The sequence below is a fragment of the Gopherus evgoodei genome, chromosome 11, assembly GCF_007399415.2.
Source record: "Gopherus evgoodei ecotype Sinaloan lineage chromosome 11, rGopEvg1_v1.p, whole genome shotgun sequence".
NCBI lineage: Eukaryota > Metazoa > Chordata > Testudines > Testudinidae > Gopherus > Gopherus evgoodei.
In genome coordinates this window covers 6,094,236-6,117,283 of record NC_044332.1, presented here as the reverse complement: position 1 = coordinate 6,117,283, position 23,048 = coordinate 6,094,236, and the positions used below count along the sequence as shown (strand labels likewise).

Below are 23,048 nucleotides of genomic sequence, written 5' to 3'. Positions count from 1 at the left end.
GCTGTTACAGGAGGCACTATAGACAGCTGCGATCCACAGGGCCCTAGGCTGGAACCCAGAGTAGAGGGCAGACCCGAGTTCCCCCTAAACCTGCCAACTCTTGATCAGATACAGGAGGAGTTGACCCAGACTGTGGGTTCCACCAGAGGGGAAAATCACTAAGGTGTGAAAATCTGCCAATAAGCACAGGACCCACCACGGTAGAGGAGGAACTTTGTCTCACAGCCTATTGTACAAATGGACCCCCACACCAGCGTAGATGCATCAGAGGTAAGTATTACCGATAGAGAATGTGAATGGAAAGCATATCCTTCATTACATTTTGAACATTTGCCCAACATATTAGTGATGCTAACACCTGCTGTGGAATTACTAGTTTGCTATACATGTTTTCTAAACCTGGTCCTAATTTATTGCTAACCAGTGCTGAAGGTTTCTAATCTGAAGATGAACATATAGCATCACTGGTATGGCTGACACCAAGAGACCCAGGAACTGTAGAACAACAAAAATCTGTTATTGTGGGGAGTGAAAAGGGATAATTATAGACATTATCTTTATAAATCTCTCCATGTGAAGGAAAGCTTTTGCCACAGCTGAATTGAGCATTGCCCCAATAAAGAAGATCCTTTGAAATGGAATTAAATGTGACTTCTTGTAATCCCAGACTGGCAAAGAGGAAACATTTGTTTTCCATGAAGTAAGATATCTTCCCTCGAAGACACTTTTATTAGTCAGTTGTTGAAATTGGATACACAAACAACCCCTGCAATCTGAGGAACACTGCCACTACAGATTGACTTTTTTTAAAAAAACACCTTGGCTGTTGCAGACAAACCAAAAGGGAGAACCTTACAATGAAAATGGTCCTCTGCCACCATAAACTTCAGGTATTTCTAGTGACAAGGTCTAAATATATGGAAATATTAATCTTTTAAATCCAGAGCTACAAACCAATCCTGAATGGCAGAGAACGGATTATAGAAGTTAGAAATTTCTGCATGTTCTCTTTCTAGAGGTGCTTAATTTTCTTAAATCCAAAATAGGGCAAAGCCCTCCCCTTTTTTTGAAATTAGAAAATGACTAAAAACCTTTTCCTCTCTGATCTAATGATAGTACCTCTACCAAACCTAACTCCACTACAGACTGAATCTCTACACTTCATAAATATGTGAGGCCAACCCCTAGCCAGGGATGAGAGAGGTGGATATTTTTGGGGGTACAATAACAGACAGGTGGGTCCTGCACGTCAACTGCCATTTCTGGTAAACTGGGACAAATGGTACCCAAACTGGGGGTGAACCATATCCAGCTGGGCTGGTTTATAAAACCAAATCCTTATGTCAAATATGAGACCTCGTAGAAATCACATATGACAAAAGTGATTCTTTCCATTATTATGAGGCTTATAAGACTGCTTTTTCTGACGTTAATATTGAGGCTGAGGCGGAGAATAATTCCTTCCTTGGTATTATTAAGGAATCAATGTAGACGACTACATACTGTCTTTGATATCTAAAAATTGGAGTTATGAATGATCTTATTCATAAAGACTAGAGATCTAGCTGTAGAGCTCATTTTTCATCTTTTTAGTGCTCCATCCATCTGTAGACTAACTGGACCTTCTCATTGAAAAAGAAGGTCTTCAATCCTCATCTTTGTAGAGGTAGGCCTGTTGGTCTGATCCATGCATACCTTCTTAAAGCAATGGCTGAAGCATCTGAAGAGTCAAATGCTACTCAATTGATATTTAGCAATGTGCTGCCCTTCCAAGAGCAGATCACTTAAAACTCTTATTATTCATCAGTATCTGAGGATCATATTTCCCCCAACAGACGATACTGTTGCCTTGCTGTGACCTCAATTTGAAACACCAAGGACATTGCCTTTTCCCTTCTACATCAGAGGGAGTGGAGTGCAATTGAGTGCCTCTGATCTTTGTAAAGCTGCTTCTACAACCAATGAATTGGGACATGACCGGGTGTGAAACATGGTCGCACCTTTCCAAGAAAACTGGTACAATTTGTCAGCCTTCGATTGTTCCAGACTGCCTTCGCTGGTCGGAACAGCCCTTCCAATAAGGGAAAAGTAACCCTTTGTCTAGTGGCAACTCCCAGTGTATAAAAATGGAATGAATCTCAACTGAAATAGAGGAAATATCTAATATCTTCACCATATTCTTGCCTCCATATTTATACCTGCCTCTGGAAATTTCCACCACATGCGTCTGATGAAGTGGGTATTCACCCATGAAAGCTTATGGTCCAATACGTCTGTTAGTCTATAAGGTGCCACAGGACTCAGTCTGGATCTGTAAAAAGCGACAAACACAGCTACCCCTTTGATACTTCACCAAATGATGCACTAACTCATTAATTAATTAATTGCCACTGTATCTTCTGAAGGTGACAAGGCTGATTTGCCCCTTACGTTCTCATTTGGGGATGTCATTCTTCCAGAATCCAGATCTGACTTGCACCGCTCCATTCATTCCTCCTTTTCTGGTAATTCTCTCCCTGATATAGGAGACATAGCAAAGCTTGTATGTTTTATTGGATCAGTACCCTTCAGGTCCGGTAATTATATCTCCTCTTGGAACCTAACTGGAGAATAGTTTCATACATAGCAAATTCTTAGTAAGGTGCTGGAGACAGCCATTGTTTCCATCAGATCCAAGGTGGTATTTGCTACTCAGGCCAGAAACCCATAGTCAGATCTGAGGATTTTTTTTTTTATATATCTTTGCCCAGATGGATCCAAGATATGTAGGTATCTTTGTCCATAATACATCCTCTTCAGATCCTTTCCGCGATCCATACTCTTCCTCCACTCTCAGGTTATTCTTAGTTCACATATAACTGGAGACAGTAATACCCTGGGCTGAAGAAGGGAAATTGGAGAAAAAGCTCTCCCTGAAGAACCAAAAAGCATTTCAGGTGAGGGCAAAAAAGGAGAAATTCTAAATTCCTCTATGTGATCTCTGCTTTCTGGAGAAATACATATGAGTCTGTTGTAGTACATCCTCTTCTTGCTCCTTTACTGTAATTGATCCTCTGTGGCTGAACAGAGGCTGGATCCAATCTATGAACCTGTGCCTCGGCTACTATGTGCGGCAGTGCCACACTGCTACAGGCCTCTGGTGCCACAGTACCTTCTTGTTTCACTGGTGCCTCAAGCCTCATTTTTGGAATTGGCTCATTTAGACCCAAGCGCATCGAAAACATCATCTTTTGAAACCGTGTTTTTTCTTCAGTTCCACCCAAGTAACTGTATTACTACCACTAATAAAACTAACACTTAACACCTAAGATCTAAATTAGCCAGCTAATCACGGATCTGGAAGCTCCACACAAATCTGTGTAGCTGGTTGGAGTTATAAGAAACTGAGATAGCTGGAGAACCACACCCCTTTTATATCCTTGCCTGACATGCTCAACGTTCACTGAAGGGTGGGGCAAAGAAGATGAGCGAGTGCTCCAACAGCTACTGCCATCTAGAATTCTACCATTCAAGGCTGCATCAGTCAGAGCATCCCATGAGTGGGAATATGAAGAGTGCACTTTATGCTGTATATAAATCTTCATTAAATAACTGTGTAAGAATAATGTACTATATTAACCGTCGTATAGCTTTACCAATCAAACTGACCAGTTAGACCAGGCCTGCACAACATACGGCCCGTGGGCCGCATGCGACCTGCGGAGCCTCACTGTGCGGCCCACAGGGAGATTCTAAATCCCCCGCAAAGGGTGCTCTGCGGGCAGCCCAGAACCCTTTGAATCCCCACAGCGGCAGAGAAACAAAGGGCTCTGCGCTGCCCGCAGCGGCAAGGAGCCCAGAGCCCTTTAAATCTCAGCTGCGGCTGGGAGTCAAAGGGCTCTGCGCTGCCCACAGAGATTCCCAGCCACAACTGGGATTTAAAGGGCTCTGGGCTGCCTATCTAAGCACCGCTGGTCCTTGTCCCCTGATATCCCTCTCCCAGGACCCCACCCCCTATCTAAATGCTGCTGCTCCTTGTCCCCCAATATCCCCCTCCTGATACCCCAGCCCCTAAGCCTCCCTTCTCCTTGTCCCCAACTGCCCCCCTCCTGAGACCCCCCTCATCTTCCCCCCAGGACCCCACCCCCTACCTGTCCCCTGATAAATCCCTGGGACTCCCATGCCTATCCAACTGCTGCCTGTCCCCAGACCTTTGCCCCATCCAACCCCCCCCCCCGCTCCTTGTCCCTTGACTGCCCCCTGGAGCCCCCTACCCCTTCTCCAACCTCCAGCCCCCTTACCGTGCCACTCAGACCAGCGTGTCTGGCTCCATGCAGCTCCAGACACGTTGCTGCCATGCTCCCCCGCAGAGCCCACAGCACCTGCCTTCCAGATTTGAACACCTCAAAATTCAGGAGTGCTCAAGCTCAGTTTGGGCAGCTGGTACTTCATTTCTCCCAAATCAAATATACTGATCCACTGTAACTTGCTGTAGAAAAAGTAGGATAAAATTGAGCACGAAATGCTTCCAGTGGGTATTAGGACTGGAATTGCTATTTTTAACAGCCAGTGCCTTTTTGTTTATTTAAAAGGAAGACAGTGATCCTGCATTGGCAAATTCCCCATAGAAAGAGAGAGAGTGGAACAAAAGAATAATAAAGGCACCTCAACTTTTCCTCATTTATGGAGGACAGTCTTATAATATGCATCCAGATATCCTCCAGTCACACAAGCTGAAAATTGTTCCACTTTACTGCAGCTCTGTAACCATATGGAAACCAATCCTGTCTGTGTTCTGTGCACATCCAAAATCCCTGCTGAATGACCCGCCCTGGGAGTGAGTTACCAGTCACCCAGGGCTGGGTCGGCAGGAGGTGTGGGGTGACAGGAGGTATGGGGGAACCCAGGGCTGGGGCAGCAGCGGGGTGGGGGGAGGGCACTGGTGGGGAGGAAAGGGGGAAGCCCAGCGCTGGAGCAGCAGGAGGTGTGTGGGGGGAGAGCCCAGGACTGAGGCAGTAGGGGGTTACAGGGGAGAGCCCAGGGCTGGGACAGGGGGCAGCCAAATTTTTTTTTTGCTGGGGCAGCAAAACACCTAGAGCCGGCCCTGCCAGGTTCCCCCAGCCGCCTGAGCCCTTGGCCCTTTAATTTGACCCTCAGGGCTCCCAGCCACCTCTTCAGCTGGGAGCCCCTGGTTGATTTAAAATCAAGTATCACGTCCCCACCGCCAACCTTCCTTTTTGGCCCACAGCTGTTTTGGTGGGGCGGCACTAGGGAAGGAGGGTTTGTTTCCGCAGGGCCGGGCAGCCCTGGGGCGGGGTGTTTCTACGGAGTTGGGAGGTTTCAGCCCTCAGCTGTTTTCTTTGGAGTAATGTGGCCCTTGCCGCTTTACCAGTTGTGCAGGCTTGAGTCAGACTACACGAAACCTCCACAGCCATCAGATTTGAACATCTACTTTTGAAGAGGGGAATGAAATCAGGTACACAAGCTTAGTGTAAACATGTTTTAATATCACTGGAATTATATTTGCATCCATATTTATAGAGATCCAAGACTTCGATGGGCTTCAAATAAATAATCTTTTGAAAGTAAATGGTTACACATAAAAGGGGGTCTAAATGCAACAGCACACTGTTTAGAACCCCTTCCCCTCAGACCCAAAACAAAAGAACGTACAGTAGGTAGCACACACTGGGAGAATGTCACTACAGATAACAAGAACTTGCCCTCTTCAAGTGACAAACCACTGAATACGTTGACGAGAACCAAATGAAAGGAGAGAGGAAGGTAAAGGCATGCACTGCCCCTTAAAGCAGCACTATGGTGCCCTGGTTTAACATTAGGATAGGCAAGGGAATGCAAGCTGTTTCCTTTCCAATTCTGAATTCAAGGATTAATACAGCAGTGCTCTGGTACAGGATGTACGCTACTTGAACTGACAGTGCAGCATACTCTAGCCCATCCTCCATAGATTTATTTTATTCAAAGGCATCTAATTTTTAAATTATTTTCCAGTGACAAGAATAGTCCAGAAAGCTACCAAGGCAGGCAAAAAACTCCTTCTGGTGAAGCCATCACCAGCCTATGACACAAGTAGATCCCAGCTTTTAGAGTAGTATTGAGAATCATGGCATAATATTCCAACAAGTTACAGGGCAAAATATTGGTCTGAGTGCCCCAAGTGGCTGCTCTTAAAAGTTAAGCCTTCCAAAACCAAATGCTTTTTCAGAGCAAGTGAAGTGAACATTTGCCTTCCCTCACCCCCAAAACAACTTTGAAATGTATTCTCTAGGTGCCCCAGGTATATTAAAAATATCAGTCTGCAGTAAAAAAAAGTACACCAGCCTACAAACAGTTTTCACAGAGCACTCGAAACTAACCCTAGGGGAAATAAGACAACTCAGAAATAGGTAAGCAATGGGATACAAGAGTAACCAGTTATAAAAATCTCACCACAGATGGAAGGATTCTTGCAGGAAAGTACAGTAATAATTACTGTAAGTTACTGTTACTTATGGTTCACAACTAAATATTTATTGTACTTTGAAAGGTTTCTCCTTTACAGACGCAGGTAGAATAGCTTCTCCTGTTCAGACTTCATCCATCTGTGACTGATTTTCCTGGTAAGTATTCCACTGCCAGCAATGGAAGCATTGAAACCATGAGTATAAAGGATGTAACAATTACATCAATCTCCTTTGCTGATGGCAACTCTTCTCTTTCCTTCTGCTTGCTGCTTTGCAATAGTCCATATCAGTACAGTTGGAGAGAGATGCCCTTTCCGGCTACGAGTCATAAGAGAATAAAACTTAACGTGTAATACTGCTGTGTACCTAATGGATAAATAATATTGGAGTTAAGGACTATTTCAGCTACTAACTTTGCTTTGGCAAAACACATATAAGAACAAAATATATTCTATATATTTTATCAACATATTCCAGTAGGGGAAGGCTGCAACATTTAACAAACAGGATAAAAGTAAGTTTTAGATAGTAGAACTGCCAGTACACAGAATTTCCAGGTTCCGTCTTGAACACAGGAGAGGGGTAATTAATTTTCAAGAAAAGCCACATAGTCAGTCAATCTGGCCAACTGTTGTTCATTAGGAATTGGTGGAACTGTAGCAGGTTCTATAAAGAACACAAAGACACATAGCATTAATAAAATTAAAGAGGCAAAACACTGCCCAACGTCACCCATCCCAGCTCCCTTGACATTAAAGAAAAATGCAAACTAAATTTCTCAGACTGTTTCCTCATCAGTCCTAGACTGACTGACACTCCTACTTGCAATCTCCTCATATATTCTTATGTTGTGTTGTGGAGGAGTTACTTATTCGGCACATAACACACCATGACTGCAACAGAAGTTACAAATAGCTAGGATACATCTATCACTATTTCTAGACCTCTTCACGAGTTATCTGCAGATACTGAAGGACTACCAAGTTTCCAGCATGTTAAGTCTGATAGGTAGAGAATGCGGTAAGGGAGGCGGGGCTTTGTGAGCCGCATTTTAACTGTAAAGAGCTGCGGTTTGGCCACCCCTGCTCAATAATGAGCAAGTCTGCTGAGTCATGTCTCTAAGGTAAAGTGAGACACACCTAATCAAGGCATGGTGGAAAAAGCACTGGATGGCTGGCAAGAGAAGGCAGCCATAGTACTTGTACAAACTCTGCAAGAATGCTGAGTTATCCGGTGGTATGGGTGAAGTGCAGCTTAGAGAGGAGAATAACGGAAAATGGAAGGGAAAATTAGAGAAAGAGAGAATGAAATGTAGGGGTAAGAGAAAAGGAGAGTAGAGTGAAAAGAAAGGACCATCAAGAATAGAGGCAAGAGATAATTAGGAAGAGAAATGAAAAACAGTGCAGGGCGAAGAAAGGAAAATAGAACACAAGGAGTCAAAACTGAGGAAAGGGAAGGCAGAGAAACAATGTGTTATATAGAAGTGATTCCTCCTGTAAAGTACACTAGGGAGATATTCACCTAGCCTACGTATAAAAAAAAAAATCCAACCCCAAGTATGTGAAGCACCCCACTTCCAGGTGGGGGAAAAGAAGAAGGCTATCATTTAAAAAAACATGCTTTCAGAAAGTGAGAGACTTCACATTGGCTTGGAAAGACAAACCTCCAGTAAATTTAAGTTCACTTGGAATCTAATATATGTGTCAAACCATCAAATCAGATTTATTCTGAACATACACCTCTACCCCGCTATAACACGACCAGATATAACACGGGTTCACGTATAGCACGGTAGCAGCGGAGTTCCAGCAGCGCTTTAAAGGGTCTTGGGCTCCAGCTGCTGCGGGGAGCCCTGGGCCCTTTAAATCACCGCTGGAGCCCTGCCACCACTACTCCGGGGCTGTAGCAGCAGGGCCCTTTAAAATCACCACTGGAGCCCTAGTCAATGAGTGAATTGCTGGAGGTTGTGCATTTCGTTTGACATTGCTGAGAAGGTGGTGTTGAGTTAGCTATTTGTTTTGTTTATGTATGTAAAGAGTACATAAGAGTTTCAGAAAGGAAAATTGTGTATTTATCTATACTACACCTTTTAAAATAAATCAAAATGAGCAAATACCTGGTAAAGGAATAAATCTGTTAAAGGAAGCTTCCAGTGCCCCTAAAGGAAAAATGCAATGAAATGTTAATCCATTGAGGGACCCATTCTGCTAAAAATACAATTCTTATATACTAAGCCAAAACTTTCTAAAACCCTGTAATTCATAGGGCTGGTCTTCACTACGAGGAGATGGATGCTGCTGCAATTGATGCAGTAGGAATCGGGACCAGGTAAATCGATGGCAGAGCGCTCTTGGTACTCCAGTTCTCTGAGAAGAGTAAGGGAAGTCGACCAGAGAGCGTCTCCCATCGACGCAACACAGTGAAGACACCGGGATAAGACAAGACAACCTAAGCTACGTCGACTCCAGCTAGGTTATTTATGTGACTGGAACAGCGTAACTTAGGTCAACTTATCCCCGCAGGGAAGACAAGCCCTTAGAAACAAACCTGTTACTCTTTTCTTTCATGGAAATTGTTATTGTATAGTAAAATATTTGTATGCTATAGTATATAGTATAGTATAATATCTGTACATTTAAACTGCTAGGCATAGTGAATGAGACTGAAAATGACAACCGGCCTCCTGATGATTTCATTTGTCTCACAATGGTAGTTCAACCCCACACAACACTTTGAGTTACATGCACTAGTAAGTGCAGTGTGGGTTGCAAATAGTTTTGCTGTAAACATCACCACATCGCAGGGGGGGAAAGTGGAGAATGTGTCTGTTCAGCTGAGTCAGGCAGTTCAAGCCTCAGGTCAGTCATACACACAGAATTATAAGTGAATTTCATCACCTTGTCTGGAACACATTAAATCATCATTTTTTGTTTGGGTGAGCAGGATTTTAGTTGTTCAGAAGCCCAAAACAGTAGGACTTTTTCCTAGCTTGTTAAATGCAACAGGAGCAAGATATATTCTGGCAGATCTAATCACCTTTTTTTTTTTTTTTTAAATGGTGCTGTTTAAAACTAGTGTGTAAGAAGTTTAGAACAGCAGCCTCTGCCCTTCACAAAATTTTACTCAGCTCTTTACATCAGTAGAAATTATTTAGCATTACTTTTATTAAAGACAAACATTTCCCAGTGTGCTGTTTGCAAAAACTTGCTTTATCTTTTCAATACCATACCACAATTACAGTTAAAAAAAACTGTAGTGGAGTATATAATCTAGTCTCAAAACACATATGTAAATACGTGATCATGCTGAACTACACAGTAGCACTGACTGCCTCCTTACACATTTGAAGGATCTGCACAAAACGTTCGCTTTCTTTTTTACACCCAGCACTGGGCACACTGAACATATTTCATTTTACAAACAGTAGATTCTGCTTAACAGCAACGCAAGTATTAACTTCTGGCTAACAGCGATGTTTTGCCAGGAACCAATCCCATTCCTTTGACTTTAATATTAATGCAATTTAGATACTGGCAATAGCATGCTATTTATTCACAATATATTTTTGGAAAACAGACCCCAGTTGCAGGCAGGTTTGCTAGGCTGCAGCCAGCAAGGGAGATGCTGGGATGGGTCTTCGCCGGCTGCAGCCTTGCAAACTTTCCTGCAGCCTGTGCTCAACACATCCCAGTGCTTCCTTCTGGGCTTCAGCCCTGCAAACCTGCCTGTGCACCTGGATCACACAGGAAGGGAGATATTGCAGGCTGGGTGGGGACGCTATGGGCAGAGCAGTAGCTAAAACTTGGATACTGGAGCTGCACAGTACCTTGAACTGTGCTATCAACACCGTGTCCTGCTGGCGGGCTGCACTCAAGGAAGGAAGGAAGGACTGGGACATGGTGAGCCCTGATGCCCAGAGAGCGCAGGAAGTACTGTGCAGTTCCATGGCCTCTCAGCACCCGGGCTCCAGTGGCCCTCCCTGCTGCTGCCCTACCCACAGGCAAGTTTGCAGGCCATGGCCAAGGAAGGCAGATCCCAGCGCTTCCTTCCCTAGCTGCAGCCTCACAAACCTGCCTTCTGCTGATTGGCAACTACCGAATAATGGCAATTTTTAGGTGGCAACCGAGTAGTTGCCAACAAGTGGAAATCTACTTTAATTAAGCCTTGTTCATAATGTCGGTTATCAGGGAATCCTCATTGCATTGGGAAATAGTAAACAGCAGGTTCAGACAATTCTTACATCAGCTGCTTGCACCAGATGTTTTCGGCAGGCTCGACTCCACGAGTTCCAGCAATTTAAACACACGGTATAGGAAGCCACATTCTCTAAGTCCCATCAGTAAAGAACTTAAGTTTGAAACACTAGATGTTTCAAAATAGTAAGTTTTAACTAAACTTCATTAGATTAAGAAATGTCAGTTGAGGTGATGTAACATGTTCAACTGAGTCATCAAAACTAATAGTAAGTAGGAGAAATTAAAGCATATTGTTTCCTTTTGTTTAAAAAAGGTTCAGGTCCTTTTAGTTTAATTGATACTACTTGTGCCAAAGCTAAAACCACTGATTCATATTTCTCACATTTTGAGCATCTCATGCTGTGCTCCTGCATTAGCTCGTTATACAATCTTCTCCACCAATGCCTTGTCAATCAGGTGGCTCTTGCTCTTCATCTCCAAGGGTTCTTGTCAAGTGCAGATTCCAAGCTGACACCAACTTTCACGTCCTCCTTCAACATCTCAAACCACCTTTTTCCAGGTCTTCCTCACCATCTTTGTCCCACAATTATTAGCTCTTGCACTCCCTGGCCAATGTAACCCACATCATCCCACATGACCCAGCCATCCCTCAGCTTTTCCATAATAGAGACTTTCTGCCTCATGGCTTGTAGCATTTCATTACATCACATACCAGCTCTTGTCATACCCACGTGTTCCCCTGAGCAGTCTCATTTCAGCAGCATGAAGCAGAAGTAGTTTTCTCGTCCTTACTGGCCAGCATTCTGACCCATATGTTGTGCCTGGCCTAATCATGATCTTACACACTTTGCTCTGTAGTTTACCTGGCATAGTCTTATCACAGAGAATTCCCATCAACTCCCTTCACTTACACCAAGCACTATTCAAGCCACATTCTCCGAATGGCTCAACACTAAACCAAGGTACTTCTACTTTTGCACACATTAACTAATTTTACTAGCTTCTTGTTGTCCCTCTCAATGAAGCATTGCACGTATTCCAACTTTTGTCGTCTGATTTGAATGCCATTTTCTTCCTATGCAGCCCTCCAAAGTTCTAGGTCTCTGCCCAGTTAGTATTTATCTTTGCAGAACAGCACAATGTCATTGGCAAAAAATATGCTCTATGGAGCCGCTCCCCTAATCTCCTTTGTCAAGAGGTCCTTGTTATTCAAAACAAACTCAAATTATATTAGGCATCATTTTAATGACACTAAAGGATACAATACTAGAAATATCAAGCCAGATCCAAAATGCATCATGGAATAACAGCTCCACCTACCTGGCTTTTTAGGCATTACCATACGAGTTGTTGAGTCTGCTTGCCATCCTTGTTCTAACACCCCTGAAAATGCATTTTAAAATTACTATTATTACAATTATGCATATTACCATAGCACCTATGAGCCTCAGCCATGGAGCAGGACCCCATTTGCTATGTACTGTACAAACACGACACAGACATGGTCCCTCCCCTGGAGGGCTTACAATCTAAATACACAATACAGCCAGTGTGAGGGAAAGGGTAGGAACACAGAAGCAAAGTGAACAATGTGATGTTAGATCCATGATTTTGGGGTGGGGGGGGGGCACCGCTAGGTTTATTTAGGAGGCGATCATCTAAAGGGAAACAGGTTGGCATGCTGAAGGGAAAGGGGTGAGGGAGAAATGATACCCCATGTGTTTGACTCCAGTATCAAATAACCCAAAGTTCCCACTCACCGGAAAATGTCTCAGTACACTTTAAAAAGTTGGATTGCACACTAAATGATCTATTTCTCAGAAGAACTCATGACAAGAGGCACTGCTGGAGACATTTAGTTGTACAAATGCATGACCTTTGTAGAAGTGATAGTATCCTGAAACGTATTCAGTCAGGCCTGATGCAAAGCTTTACTTTCATTTTTTGTTCTGGAGCGTGGACTTCTCACACTCGGGAAAAATGGAATTCCTCCACTATTTCCAAGGAGGAAGGCTTTTTGTGGCTCCTAATCTAGTAAGTGGTGGTAACTGGAGAACTCAAATACATCTCCCATCCTAAAAATTAAGCTATTTGTTTTTACTGTTTCCCTTCTCAGTCATCATCTCCTTTCACAATAACCTCAAGTTTATGTTTATTTTTGGATCCTCCTCCCCACTTCATTTTGCTGTACCCATCTATGCCCCATCCCTTTCCTGTAAAATGAGTTACAAGAGCAGCAGTGGAAGTGGAACCTCATTGGGCAGAGAACCGAGCAAGGTGAAACCTTCTGAGCAAGAAGTACCTCACATGTTACAGATATCCCTAGATTAAAAACGGATTTTTTTTAAAATGCTATTTAATGTATACATTTATGCTTTAATTTTACTTTATTTGAATCCAACAAGATGAGAGAAATACAGAATAGGAAATGTCACTATGGTTTCTAACCAGTGTCACTTTCCTACACTCAGGTACAAGCAATTGTTGGCAATATTCACATTGTAACACTGCTTTGAAATATTTAAAATTCTAAAAACAGATTTACATTAATGGAAACCCTACTAATTAGGTTTTGTAAATGTTTTCTTTTACAGACAAGATGTCAGACCCAAGCGGACGAACACTGTTCTATTAAAAATCAGGATCATACATAAATCCATTAGTATCATTTCATAAAGGTCAACTATCTCCAGTTTTCCTTCCATTTATCTGAAACATTTTCACCAAAATCTGTTAGACCTACAAGGATGAATTTTCTAAATACAGAGGGCCATCTGGCCTTTTTTTTCTTGGTTGACTTGGTGTAAGGAAGGAAAAGTGTTCTTAAACCATTTTTATTTTATAATGGGATTCTTTAGTTGGTCAATTTAAATCTGGTCTCAGCCTCAGAACAGAATTGTCTGTGAAAGAAAATCCGAAAAGTAAAAGAATAAGCTACCTTTCACAGCTTCTTCTACAGGAAGTCCAACAAAGGCTGCAAAATCATCTGCAATTATTGAGGTATATGCCTGAGAAACCAGTCCAAAAGCTCGTCTCCTAGTTGCATCTATTAAGGGGAACACATTTTTAAACGATACAATTGTAACAATCTTCAAAACACACAGCAAGTCCAAAATTACTTTGTGTGGCTTCACATAATAGCAGAGAGCCACATTTCTGAAAATCTGGTGCTTAATACTAATAATTCATATTTACACAGTATGTTCCATGAAATGCAAGCCTCAAAGAGGCTTTGTAAATATTAACTGAGCTTCGACACCCTTATGAGGCAAGCAGTGAGTATCATGACTTACAGATAGAGAAACTGAGGCAAACAGATTAAAACAACTTGCCCAAGTCTGTGGTAGATCTAGGAACAGAACCTAGATCACCCATCTCCCAAACCTGTGCCTTAACAATTAACATTTAAGCACAAAGGGCATGAGTACAGTTTAGTTCTGGGCTCAAGAGCAAAGTGACTAGGCTCATTCAGAATGACAGGATCTGGATAACACGTTCTGAAAATCATAGAAAATTCATCTTAGTATTTTAAAACATTTTTGGTGTAATCCCAGGAAGTGCTAAAATGCTTCCAATTTTATTGTAAGTAAAACTGAAATGTTCATAGCTAATTAGCTATGCCATTTTATTTCTGCAAAACTATAAAAATTCAATAATTAATTTAAGTTTAAATATAATTATTCAATAAGGGACTGTTTAAATAAATGACATTCATGTCTTAAATTTCTATAATGTTTGATGCTTCAATCCCAATATGGCTCCAAAGTAACACTACATCAAATTGTTTCCTTATTAGCACAAAGAATGAACTGGAATTCATGTTTTGGGATGGGATAGTGAAATAGCCTGCAAAAAAATTTTTTCACACTCTAGTGCCCCCTTGCAGTGAAAAGCAGAATGTTACTACTCAGAAACACCTGCACTAAGTGTCTTTAATTTTCAAAAAAGAAAGAAGTAGAATCTTTGCCCCTAACTGCTTACATTAGAGAAACTCCAAATAAGATTCCTTAGAATCCTGCTAGCTGCAGGACTAATTTTAAAGGGACACTGTCAAGCTTGTGGGATCCAGTAAGAGGGACTTGTTTTGAAAGTTGAGTCATATCAGAAGCTTGATCACCCGTATTCCAGATATGCAATTAAAATTTGACTATAATGTGAGAGCAAAAGATGCCTATCATTCTATTTACGGTACATCAAAGTTTATAAGAAGAAATCATTTAAATCTAATTTAGAAACTGATGTGTTCCTGTAAGTTTCATATCTGAAATCTGTCATGTAAGATCTCTGAAGGCTATGGGACAATCTTCAAAGTTGATTTTTATTCTGAACAAGTTGGAAATATCCCTCAAAACAGTCTATCAATCTGTTTACAGTATTAATTAATATTTCATTTGAAAAACAAAAGTAGCCTTAGCCCTGCAATGAATTCTATGTGAGGGCCTAATTTTGTTTTCAAATGAAATATTAATCAGTAGTATAAACAGATTGATAGACTATTTTGAGTGTACAAAAGCTACTGGTTCCATAAATAACTTATATGGGTAAAGAAATTAATTCAAAATGTTCAAGATTCAGATTTTTCAAGATTCACTGCTCTACTTAGAACACAAAAAACAAAACACCTGGGTATTTGCTCAATTAATGCAGAAAGCACAAGCCAGTTAACAAAACCTATTTTTATTTATCAAGAACTGTCAAAGTGCCTGGCTGAATGTCCTTGCCCCAAGGAATTCACAAGCTAAGCAAACAGTTCTGATAGCAAATTAGCATATATTAAAAATCCAAGCCAAAATACAACCTCCTAGAACTCAGTGAGTCTTGAGCAAGGGTTAATGGTAGCATGTAGTCCTATACGGCCAACAAAACAAATTCATATTAAACTTATCTGCCCTTAGCCTGTGTTAATTTTTTAAAGAAACATTTTTTGTACCTCTAAGTGCTTCCATGATTGGTTGAATAGTCTCAGACCACTGATGTGCGCTGATTGTTGTGTAGATTCCTGGAAAGTCTCGCTGCCAAATTCTTTGTCCCACTGACCAAATTCCACCAAGTTCAGAATTTGCCTACAGTGACAAAGCAAGCAAGCAATCAAAACAGAATATATGTATTTTTCCCTGTCATGACCACTCCACTACTAATTGCATTTTGCTGAAAGTATATTTTTCCCCTCTCTAAACAAGTAGGAATCAGAACAATTAGAATGAAATACTACAGTAATCTTGATATTAAGATTCAGATAGTATAGTACCACGTGTCACTGATACTGGTATAAGAGTGATGATCCAGTTCAAACAATTCTAATTTTTTTTCACACTGACAAAGCAGCTAAGCAACACAGAGTAAAACATGTTATTTGCCGATTCCATCTTTCTACACCCGCTTCACCACCCAAAAAATGTAGTGCAGAAGGGAGCAAGAAACATACATATACAATTATACCACACTTTTTTAAAGTGGGCTACTCTTGAATGATTGAGTTTACAAACTAACAGATATAAACAGAAAGCAATCAGATGGAAAAGTTAGAATACAGTTGTATAAATATAGGAAGAAATTAATAAAGATTCTTCTATGTAGCCAACAAAGTGGATCTTGCTAACTTGTCCCCAGAGCAACGCGCCACCAATAATTACATATTAGAATAGAAATGGGAAACAGTCTGGGTGAGAAGAGGAGGAAAGACCTCGAACATGAAAGAAGACTGATTCTCAGTCGTGTTGGACATGTCAATTCTGTTTTGACCAACAAAATAGCATGAGGATCATGGAAATTACCTCCCTTGAGTTTTGTCAGAGGAGGATGCAAAAGCTGCTGTGACAAATACTAGTAATTCCTCCTTAACAAGTGTGGCAAGATGTGTTGCAAGTGTGATACAAAAAAGGTTTGACCCAGCAATATTATTGAGATCACTAGTTAGACTTCTATCATCAAACTGCTGAGCCTGATTGACCTTTCTGTCACTGCTAGGAAAGTGGTATTCAGAAGTATCTCAAGAGATATTACCCAGTCTCAGACCTCAAGGACTTCTTGGCAGAGGACTGCAGAGCCACTTCCTCCCTATTTCTTTATGTAAAAGCTTTCTGACCCCAATCATACCTTTAGAAACCCAAATTCTAAAGAAAAATCCTACAAACATGCAAGCACTGTTGCTATTAGAGACACGACATCTCAAAAGGTTGTTCTAATTCAAGAAGGGCACTACAGTAAACCTACACTATTGATTCAGTAGTTCAATACAGAGCTTTCAGTATTCACTTGTAATTTATAAACCCAGCCACTGGAATTCACTAAATCATACTTTGGAATGATGTTTCAGTCTGGCTTGTGACCACATATCTCAGATATCCTGGAGAGTTCCTCATATGGAAGTACTCTATCTTTTCTGGTACTTACACATCACTATAGCCATGAGACGCAAAACGTGCCATTAGGTTCCTGCTATACCCGTTGGCTGTTTTGTTTTCAGTCCTCTGTCCACTATACTAAGAGGTACAAGGAGGAAGAAAAAAAAATTTTTCTCTGAGATTTGTCTTTTAGGATTCTACTGCACTCCAGAGTATCATAGGGAGAACAGTAATTTACACTGAATGCTGTAATGTCTCCTAAAGCCCGGGTGGTAAGTCAGATAGAACCTTCTGAAATTCATGACAATAAGAGGAAACATTCATATGAAAATATAAATATAAACAAGATCCAGCGATGTTATCAGCCTCCTCTTTCCAACAGTAACAGAAGTGTTCCCAGACACCATTTTGATCTTTTGAAAAGTCGGCTGAGGTTGTGAATCAACTACAGGATGTATCTGCCTGACTTTTGGTGTCTGGTAATACTCAGAATAGGACCTTTGCCTTCCTTCTGCTGGTGGCCATTTTTGAGGAACTAGGTTTCTAACAACAACTATTGCTGATTTGCTGAACTCCAATATATTTTGAGGAGGTGGCCTGAAAGGCTAATTATTTTGGGTAGCAAAAGAGAGCACTCTGCAGGAGCAGACAGATGCAGATGATCCTATCAGTAGAGTGAACAGGTTGACATGCCTTGTCAGTGCCATCTGCTGACACAGTGGTTGAAGAGCTCAAACCTTTGAACCTTGCCATTCATCAACCACACAGCTAAGATCAAAAGCGAAGATTTATTTTAAATGCCATATTTTGGAAAAACCTTTTCCTTCAAACATGTAGAATGGAGCACAGTACCATCTCCAGTCTTAAACCGCACTGAAGGGAGTACTTACAGATTTAATAGCAGGAGGAATTCTTTTCCAAAGATATCGTGCATTATTCCTAATAAACAAAATAGAGCCCAGTTAAAATATTTTTAACAATTATATTCATCAGATGTTTACTGCTAGAAACCTATGAAAAGACAGTGATATTAAAGATGTCTTCAGATGTAAGTGTTACACTTAATGGGGTGAACAAATCAAGCACTTAGTAACATAACACAAAGACTTATGCCATACACAATGTCATCTTAATGCTTAAAAATCTGCAGTATAATGGCTTTACGTCAAGTGAGATATAAAAATTCAACTATGAAAGTAATTTTGAAATAGAAGCAGTATGAGGACATATTGCAAGCCAGTGTTCAGAATGTCATGACACTAAAGTTTAATGAAAACATTCCCCTGCAATACTATGAACACAAACAGCAGCACATGATAACACCAAAGAGAAACTGAAGTCTACGTTCATTATCCAGCCTAGTGAAATGCAAGTAGCAAGAAAGAGGTAAAATGGTCAGCCTAAATGATCCAAGATGCTATTTAGTAACATAGGTAAAGATTTTTCCTTATCTTCAGAGTGCCCACTAAAACTGACAAGCCTGTTAACTGGAAAGTCTGTCCCAATCCCTCCCTTCCTAAGAGCAACCAGAATACCACTGTTATCATTTATCCACACAGTAAACACAACAGTTGGATATTTCTCTGACCTTCCATTGTAAGTAAAGGGAAATATTGCGATTTCTGATATCACTCTGTGGTATCCACGTGTAGATGCTGACTTCTTAAAAACACTAAAAACTGCATGTGTGACCTATGCTTTCAGAAGCCTGAAAGCAGAATTATTCCTGATTGTTCTTTTACACCCTCAGGAACAATGCATATTAATGTAGTGACAAAGGATATGCACATACTGTAAGACTGAGAAGCAAAGACGTCTGGATTTTATCTATATTGTGGCCTATTTGAAAAAGCTTAGGGGATTTTCCAGCAGCAGTAAGAAAGTGTTAAATATGATTGAAATGTAACCAATGTAACCTATAGGTCAAATCTCAATACTGTCTTTTAAATTTCACACTACGATTAAGCAATTTATCCTGTGTTTACCAGACTGAGACTTGAATTAGGGCTAGCTGGTTGGCATTACAGAGAAGATTAAAAGTAACTGTTTGACGATTGTTTTGATGCCCAGTCAGAAGAACTAGTTAGAGGTTTTCAGTTTCTATGATTGTCTGCAAGTTGCAATACAGCTTTGCAGTCTGTGAGGGGGTCTCATTTGCTTCAATTGCCTCTAATATTTAGGTAGCCAATAGTGACCAAAAATGTTTTTTCATCTATGGTTGTCTAGAAGGTTGAGACCTTTTCTTCATTACGTGGACCTTGCCAGCTTTCCACTGTCATCTCCAGACTAGATCACAGTATTCACAAGACATTGGGCTATGCTGGAAGACTATTTGGAAGCTTCAGCTAGTGCTGAATACAGTCTCTCCCAGGTGGCGGTAAATTACAACCTGTGCTTCCTGATCTGCACCAGCTGCCAAAGTAACTGGATTGGGTAATATCTGCTTGAGAAACTGATGCTTGTCTTGCATGAGCCCATGGCTATGGTACTTGAGAAGATAAGCCTTCTGGTTTAATTGCAAAGAATATGAAGACAGGACAGTTCAGCAGAGACATGGCCACTGACTCTGGAAAGCTACCAACCACGAGCCGCAAGAGCTGAGTAAGCTGAACGCTAAGATCCATCTGTTTTGCTAGGCTTTCAAGAAGGGGTAGGTGAGAGAAGAAAAAAATTACAGGGAAAAGAGCATTTATTATTCTTGACAAGTTGAAAAGGAAAAAAAGAGAATCATGAGATCTATAACATGTCATTAGTTTATCTGTAAATTTGCTGTTGTTTTCATATACTTGTGCCCAGTGCAATGGGCAAATGCATTTTTATAAACCAAATAATTAACACAAACAGTTTTTAAACAGTTCTGACACGTATAGATCAAGTTCTAATTACGATACTGAATTGCCGTACATGTTTTTAATTTTTAGGGTGACAGTAACAGCTACTTACATATCATTGTGCAGCAGGTATAGCGCTAGAAGCTGACCATAAACTGGGGGTGTTGCAATTCCTCCAGGGGCCTTAAAAAAAAACAAATCCAACTCACTTAATTGGATTATACATCTTAAATGGTTAAGAAGGGAAACAAGTAATTTTTTAACTAAATATCTCTGATTCCAATTGCAGAATACCCATTATTCTAACATTACACATACAATTAGCTATTTTCCACATCGGAGAATGGCTGTGAACAGATGCTGTTTGGCTTTGTGATAATTAAATAAAAGACTACATCAATATTAAGGTCAAGATTTTAATTCCAACAAGTCAGGAAATTACTAACTAAGGTTTCTGTGGAAGCCTTAATTCTGCTCTCCAGCATGGGTAGATTACAATAAGTTCTTTCGTTACATGAGCAACAATTAGAACATTGACCTTAGCAGCAGCCAGTTCAGGATCCAGACAGTTCCCACCCAAGCCCCATTTCCAGGCAGAACTTTACTATACTTAGTTTCTGCATGAAAATGTTTGTTTTTGAAACAAAGGCTAAGCAAAATTCCTTTGGCCATTTTGGAGATGAACGTAAAATTTCCCCCCTGGATTACCAACTAAGAACAAGAACATAAGAAAGGCCATACTGGGTCAGACCAAAGGTCCATCTAGCCCAGTATCCTGTCTTCCAACAATGGCCAATGCCAGGTTCCCCAGAGGGAATGAACAGAACAGGTAATCATCAAGTGACCCATCGCCTGTTGCCCGTTCCAAGCTTCTGGCAAACAGAGGCTAGGAACACCGTGCCTGCCCATCCTGGCTAATAGCCATTGATGGACCTATCCTCCGTGAACTTATCTAGTTCTTTTTTGAACCCTGTTATAGTCTTGGCCTTCACAACATCCTTTGGTAAGGCGTTCCACAGGTTGACTGTGCGTTGTGTGAAAAATACTTCCTTTTGTTTGTTTTAAACCTGCTGCCTATTAATTTCGTTTGGTGTCCCCAGTTCTTGTGTTATGAGGAGAAAATAACACTTTCTTATTTACTTTCTCCACACCAGTCAAGTTTCACAACTTCAAACTTGACAGGTACTATACAAGCAGCACATGCTCTGCTGAGTTTTGGAAAAAAAAGGGCTTAAAACAAAGTTACACATTTGAAAACAGAACTCATTACACATGAAAATTCTGTTAGACTGCCAGTTGTGCAGCGCATATAAGGACAATGCAGCGAACATATGTATGCAGATAGTTGCACAGCTACTTGATTTGGCTAACGGCTTTAACAAGCTCATGTACTGAAACACACAGACTGAGAACTAGTTGCAGTGTTCTACTCAATGTGCAGGAGGAGAGCGCAGTATGTTCCTAGAACTGATGCTAGGATAACTTACACCTGCCTTGAGGTGCCTCTAAAATGTATGCTGGCTTGTAACAGCTCCCAAGAGCCCACTAAGCTCTAGCAACTCCATGCTCCCAACACCAGGGAGCTAGGAGATGGCACAGAGCTTTCTCAAGCTGCAGTAGAACCAAGTTGGCCAGCCTTCCCCAGCTTCCACTGCTGCTATTCAGAACATTACTGCACTGCAGTGAAATTGACAAGACACTCACATGGTTGCAGACAGGCACAAAACACTGAGTAGGACACAAAAAAAGGAACAGAGGAGAGTATATTAGCAGAGACCACTTTGCGGTAGCCAGTAGGCTCTGGGATGTGAGGAAAAAGAAAAGAGAATATTCCTTCTTCAAAGGAGCCAGCTTATGTGAGAACTTCAAGTTTATTAAGTATCAGATGGGTAGCCGTGTTAGTCTGGATCTGTAAAAGCAGCAAAGAGTCCTGTGGCACCTTATTGACTAACAGACGTTTTGGAGCATGAGCTTTCGAAGTGGGTATTCACCCACGAAAGCTCATGCTCCAAAACGTGGGTTAGTCTATAAGGTGCCACAGGATTCTTTGCTGCTTTTCAACTTTATTAGACGCTTTCTAGCAGAAAGCTACAGAAGATTTCTCCAAAAAGGGTCCAGGAATTAAACCCTGGGAGGAACTATTATTAATTATCATCATCGGCAGTATTATGGTAATGGAGAGAAGGCCCAACTGAGAGTGGTGCCCAGTCATACTAGGCACCACACACACACACACAGAGTAAGGGACAGCCCGTGCTCTGAGGAGTTACACACTAAGAGACAAGCCCGAGGAGAAAAGGACACAGAGAGAAGCCGAGCGGTACCAGGTCCCACATCGGCCGGCGGCAGACCCATGTCCCCCGAGTCCCAGCCCCGTGTCCGAGCCGCTAGGCCGCGGGGCCTCACCCCGGAGCTCCCCTGTCGCGGCGGGGGGAAGCGGGCTGAGCGGCTCCTCGGCAGGCGGTGGCCCCTGGGGGGAGCAGCGGCCACCCAGCGCCCCCCGCGGAGGGGTTCAGCAGCCGCCCACCAAGCTCCTCAGGCGGCCACTGACCGCCACCCCCCGGCCGCGCCCTGTTCCCGCCTCGGAGGGCGCCGGGGTCCCGCGCCCGGGTCCGTGCCCGGCGAGCCCGCCCCGCTACCTCCAGCTCCTGCGTCTCGCACTGCTCCAGGAGCTTCCTGAAGCTGAAGGGGGTTTCCGCCATCACCGCCACTGGCATCTTCCCGCCCGGCCCCGGCCTCAGAGCCGCCCCGCTCGGTGCCTGCCGCGGCCCCTCACAGGCGCCTCCACACGCGCCACCCGCCACTTCCGGGCCCGGCTCCGCGGGCTACGCACTTCCGCCCGCAGCCTAGGGACGGAGCTGTAGCCGCTCTGTCCCGCCCTCTCGTATGCACGGGAGGACTCCGGGGGCCGCTGGGCGGGGCTCGTGGGGAGGTGTTTGGGGCGTTGCTGTGTGGGGAGAGGTCTGTTTTGGGGGTTCCTGGGCGCGGGGACGGGATGTGGCTGTGGGGGGGCGTTGCAGCAGGGGGATGTTAAGGATATTGGGGGTTGGGGGATATTGGGGGTTGTGGGGGGATGTTGCAGCAGGGGGATGTTAAGGATATTGGGGGTCGGGGGATATTGGGGGTTGTGGGGGGATGTTGCAGCAGGGGGATGTTAAGGATATTGGGGGTTGGGGGATATTGGAGGTTGCTGTGGGGGGATGTTGCAGGAGGGGGTATTGGGAGTTGCTGTCA

General features: G+C 42.4%; 1 protein-coding gene across 1 annotated transcript; it reads right to left on the bottom strand.

The window, feature by feature from the left end:
• Positions 1–5,465: 5,465 nt before the first annotated feature.
• Positions 5,466–22,609, bottom strand: COPS8 (COP9 signalosome subunit 8). Its single transcript, XM_030579979.1, has 8 exons — positions 22,454–22,609; positions 19,927–19,997; positions 17,874–17,922; positions 15,570–15,702; positions 13,578–13,685; positions 11,960–12,022; positions 8,560–8,601; positions 5,466–7,109 (listed from the first exon to the last, which is right to left on the bottom strand). Exons 1-8 carry the CDS (start codon positions 22,529–22,531, stop codon positions 7,030–7,032), a joined length of 624 nt encoding a protein of 207 aa, XP_030435839.1. The 5' UTR covers positions 22,532–22,609; the 3' UTR covers positions 5,466–7,029.
• Between the last annotated feature and the right edge of the window lie 439 nt (positions 22,610–23,048).

What these genes read in the sequence shown, in the direction of transcription:
- COPS8 (XM_030579979.1), bottom strand. Translation starts at nt 22,531, where the DNA reads ATGCCAGTGGCGGTGATGGCGGAAACCCCCTTCAGCTTCAGGAAGCTC. An exon ending in AATCATGGAAGCACTTAGAG is followed by an intron (nt 13,686 to 15,569) that starts GTACAAAAAATG and finishes TCCCCTTAATAG; the next exon opens with ATGCAACTAGGAGACGAGCT. An exon ending in CAGATTTATTCCTTTACCAG is followed by an intron (nt 7,110 to 8,559) that starts GTATTTGCTCAT and finishes TGTTCTTTATAG; the next exon opens with AACCTGCTACAGTTCCACCA.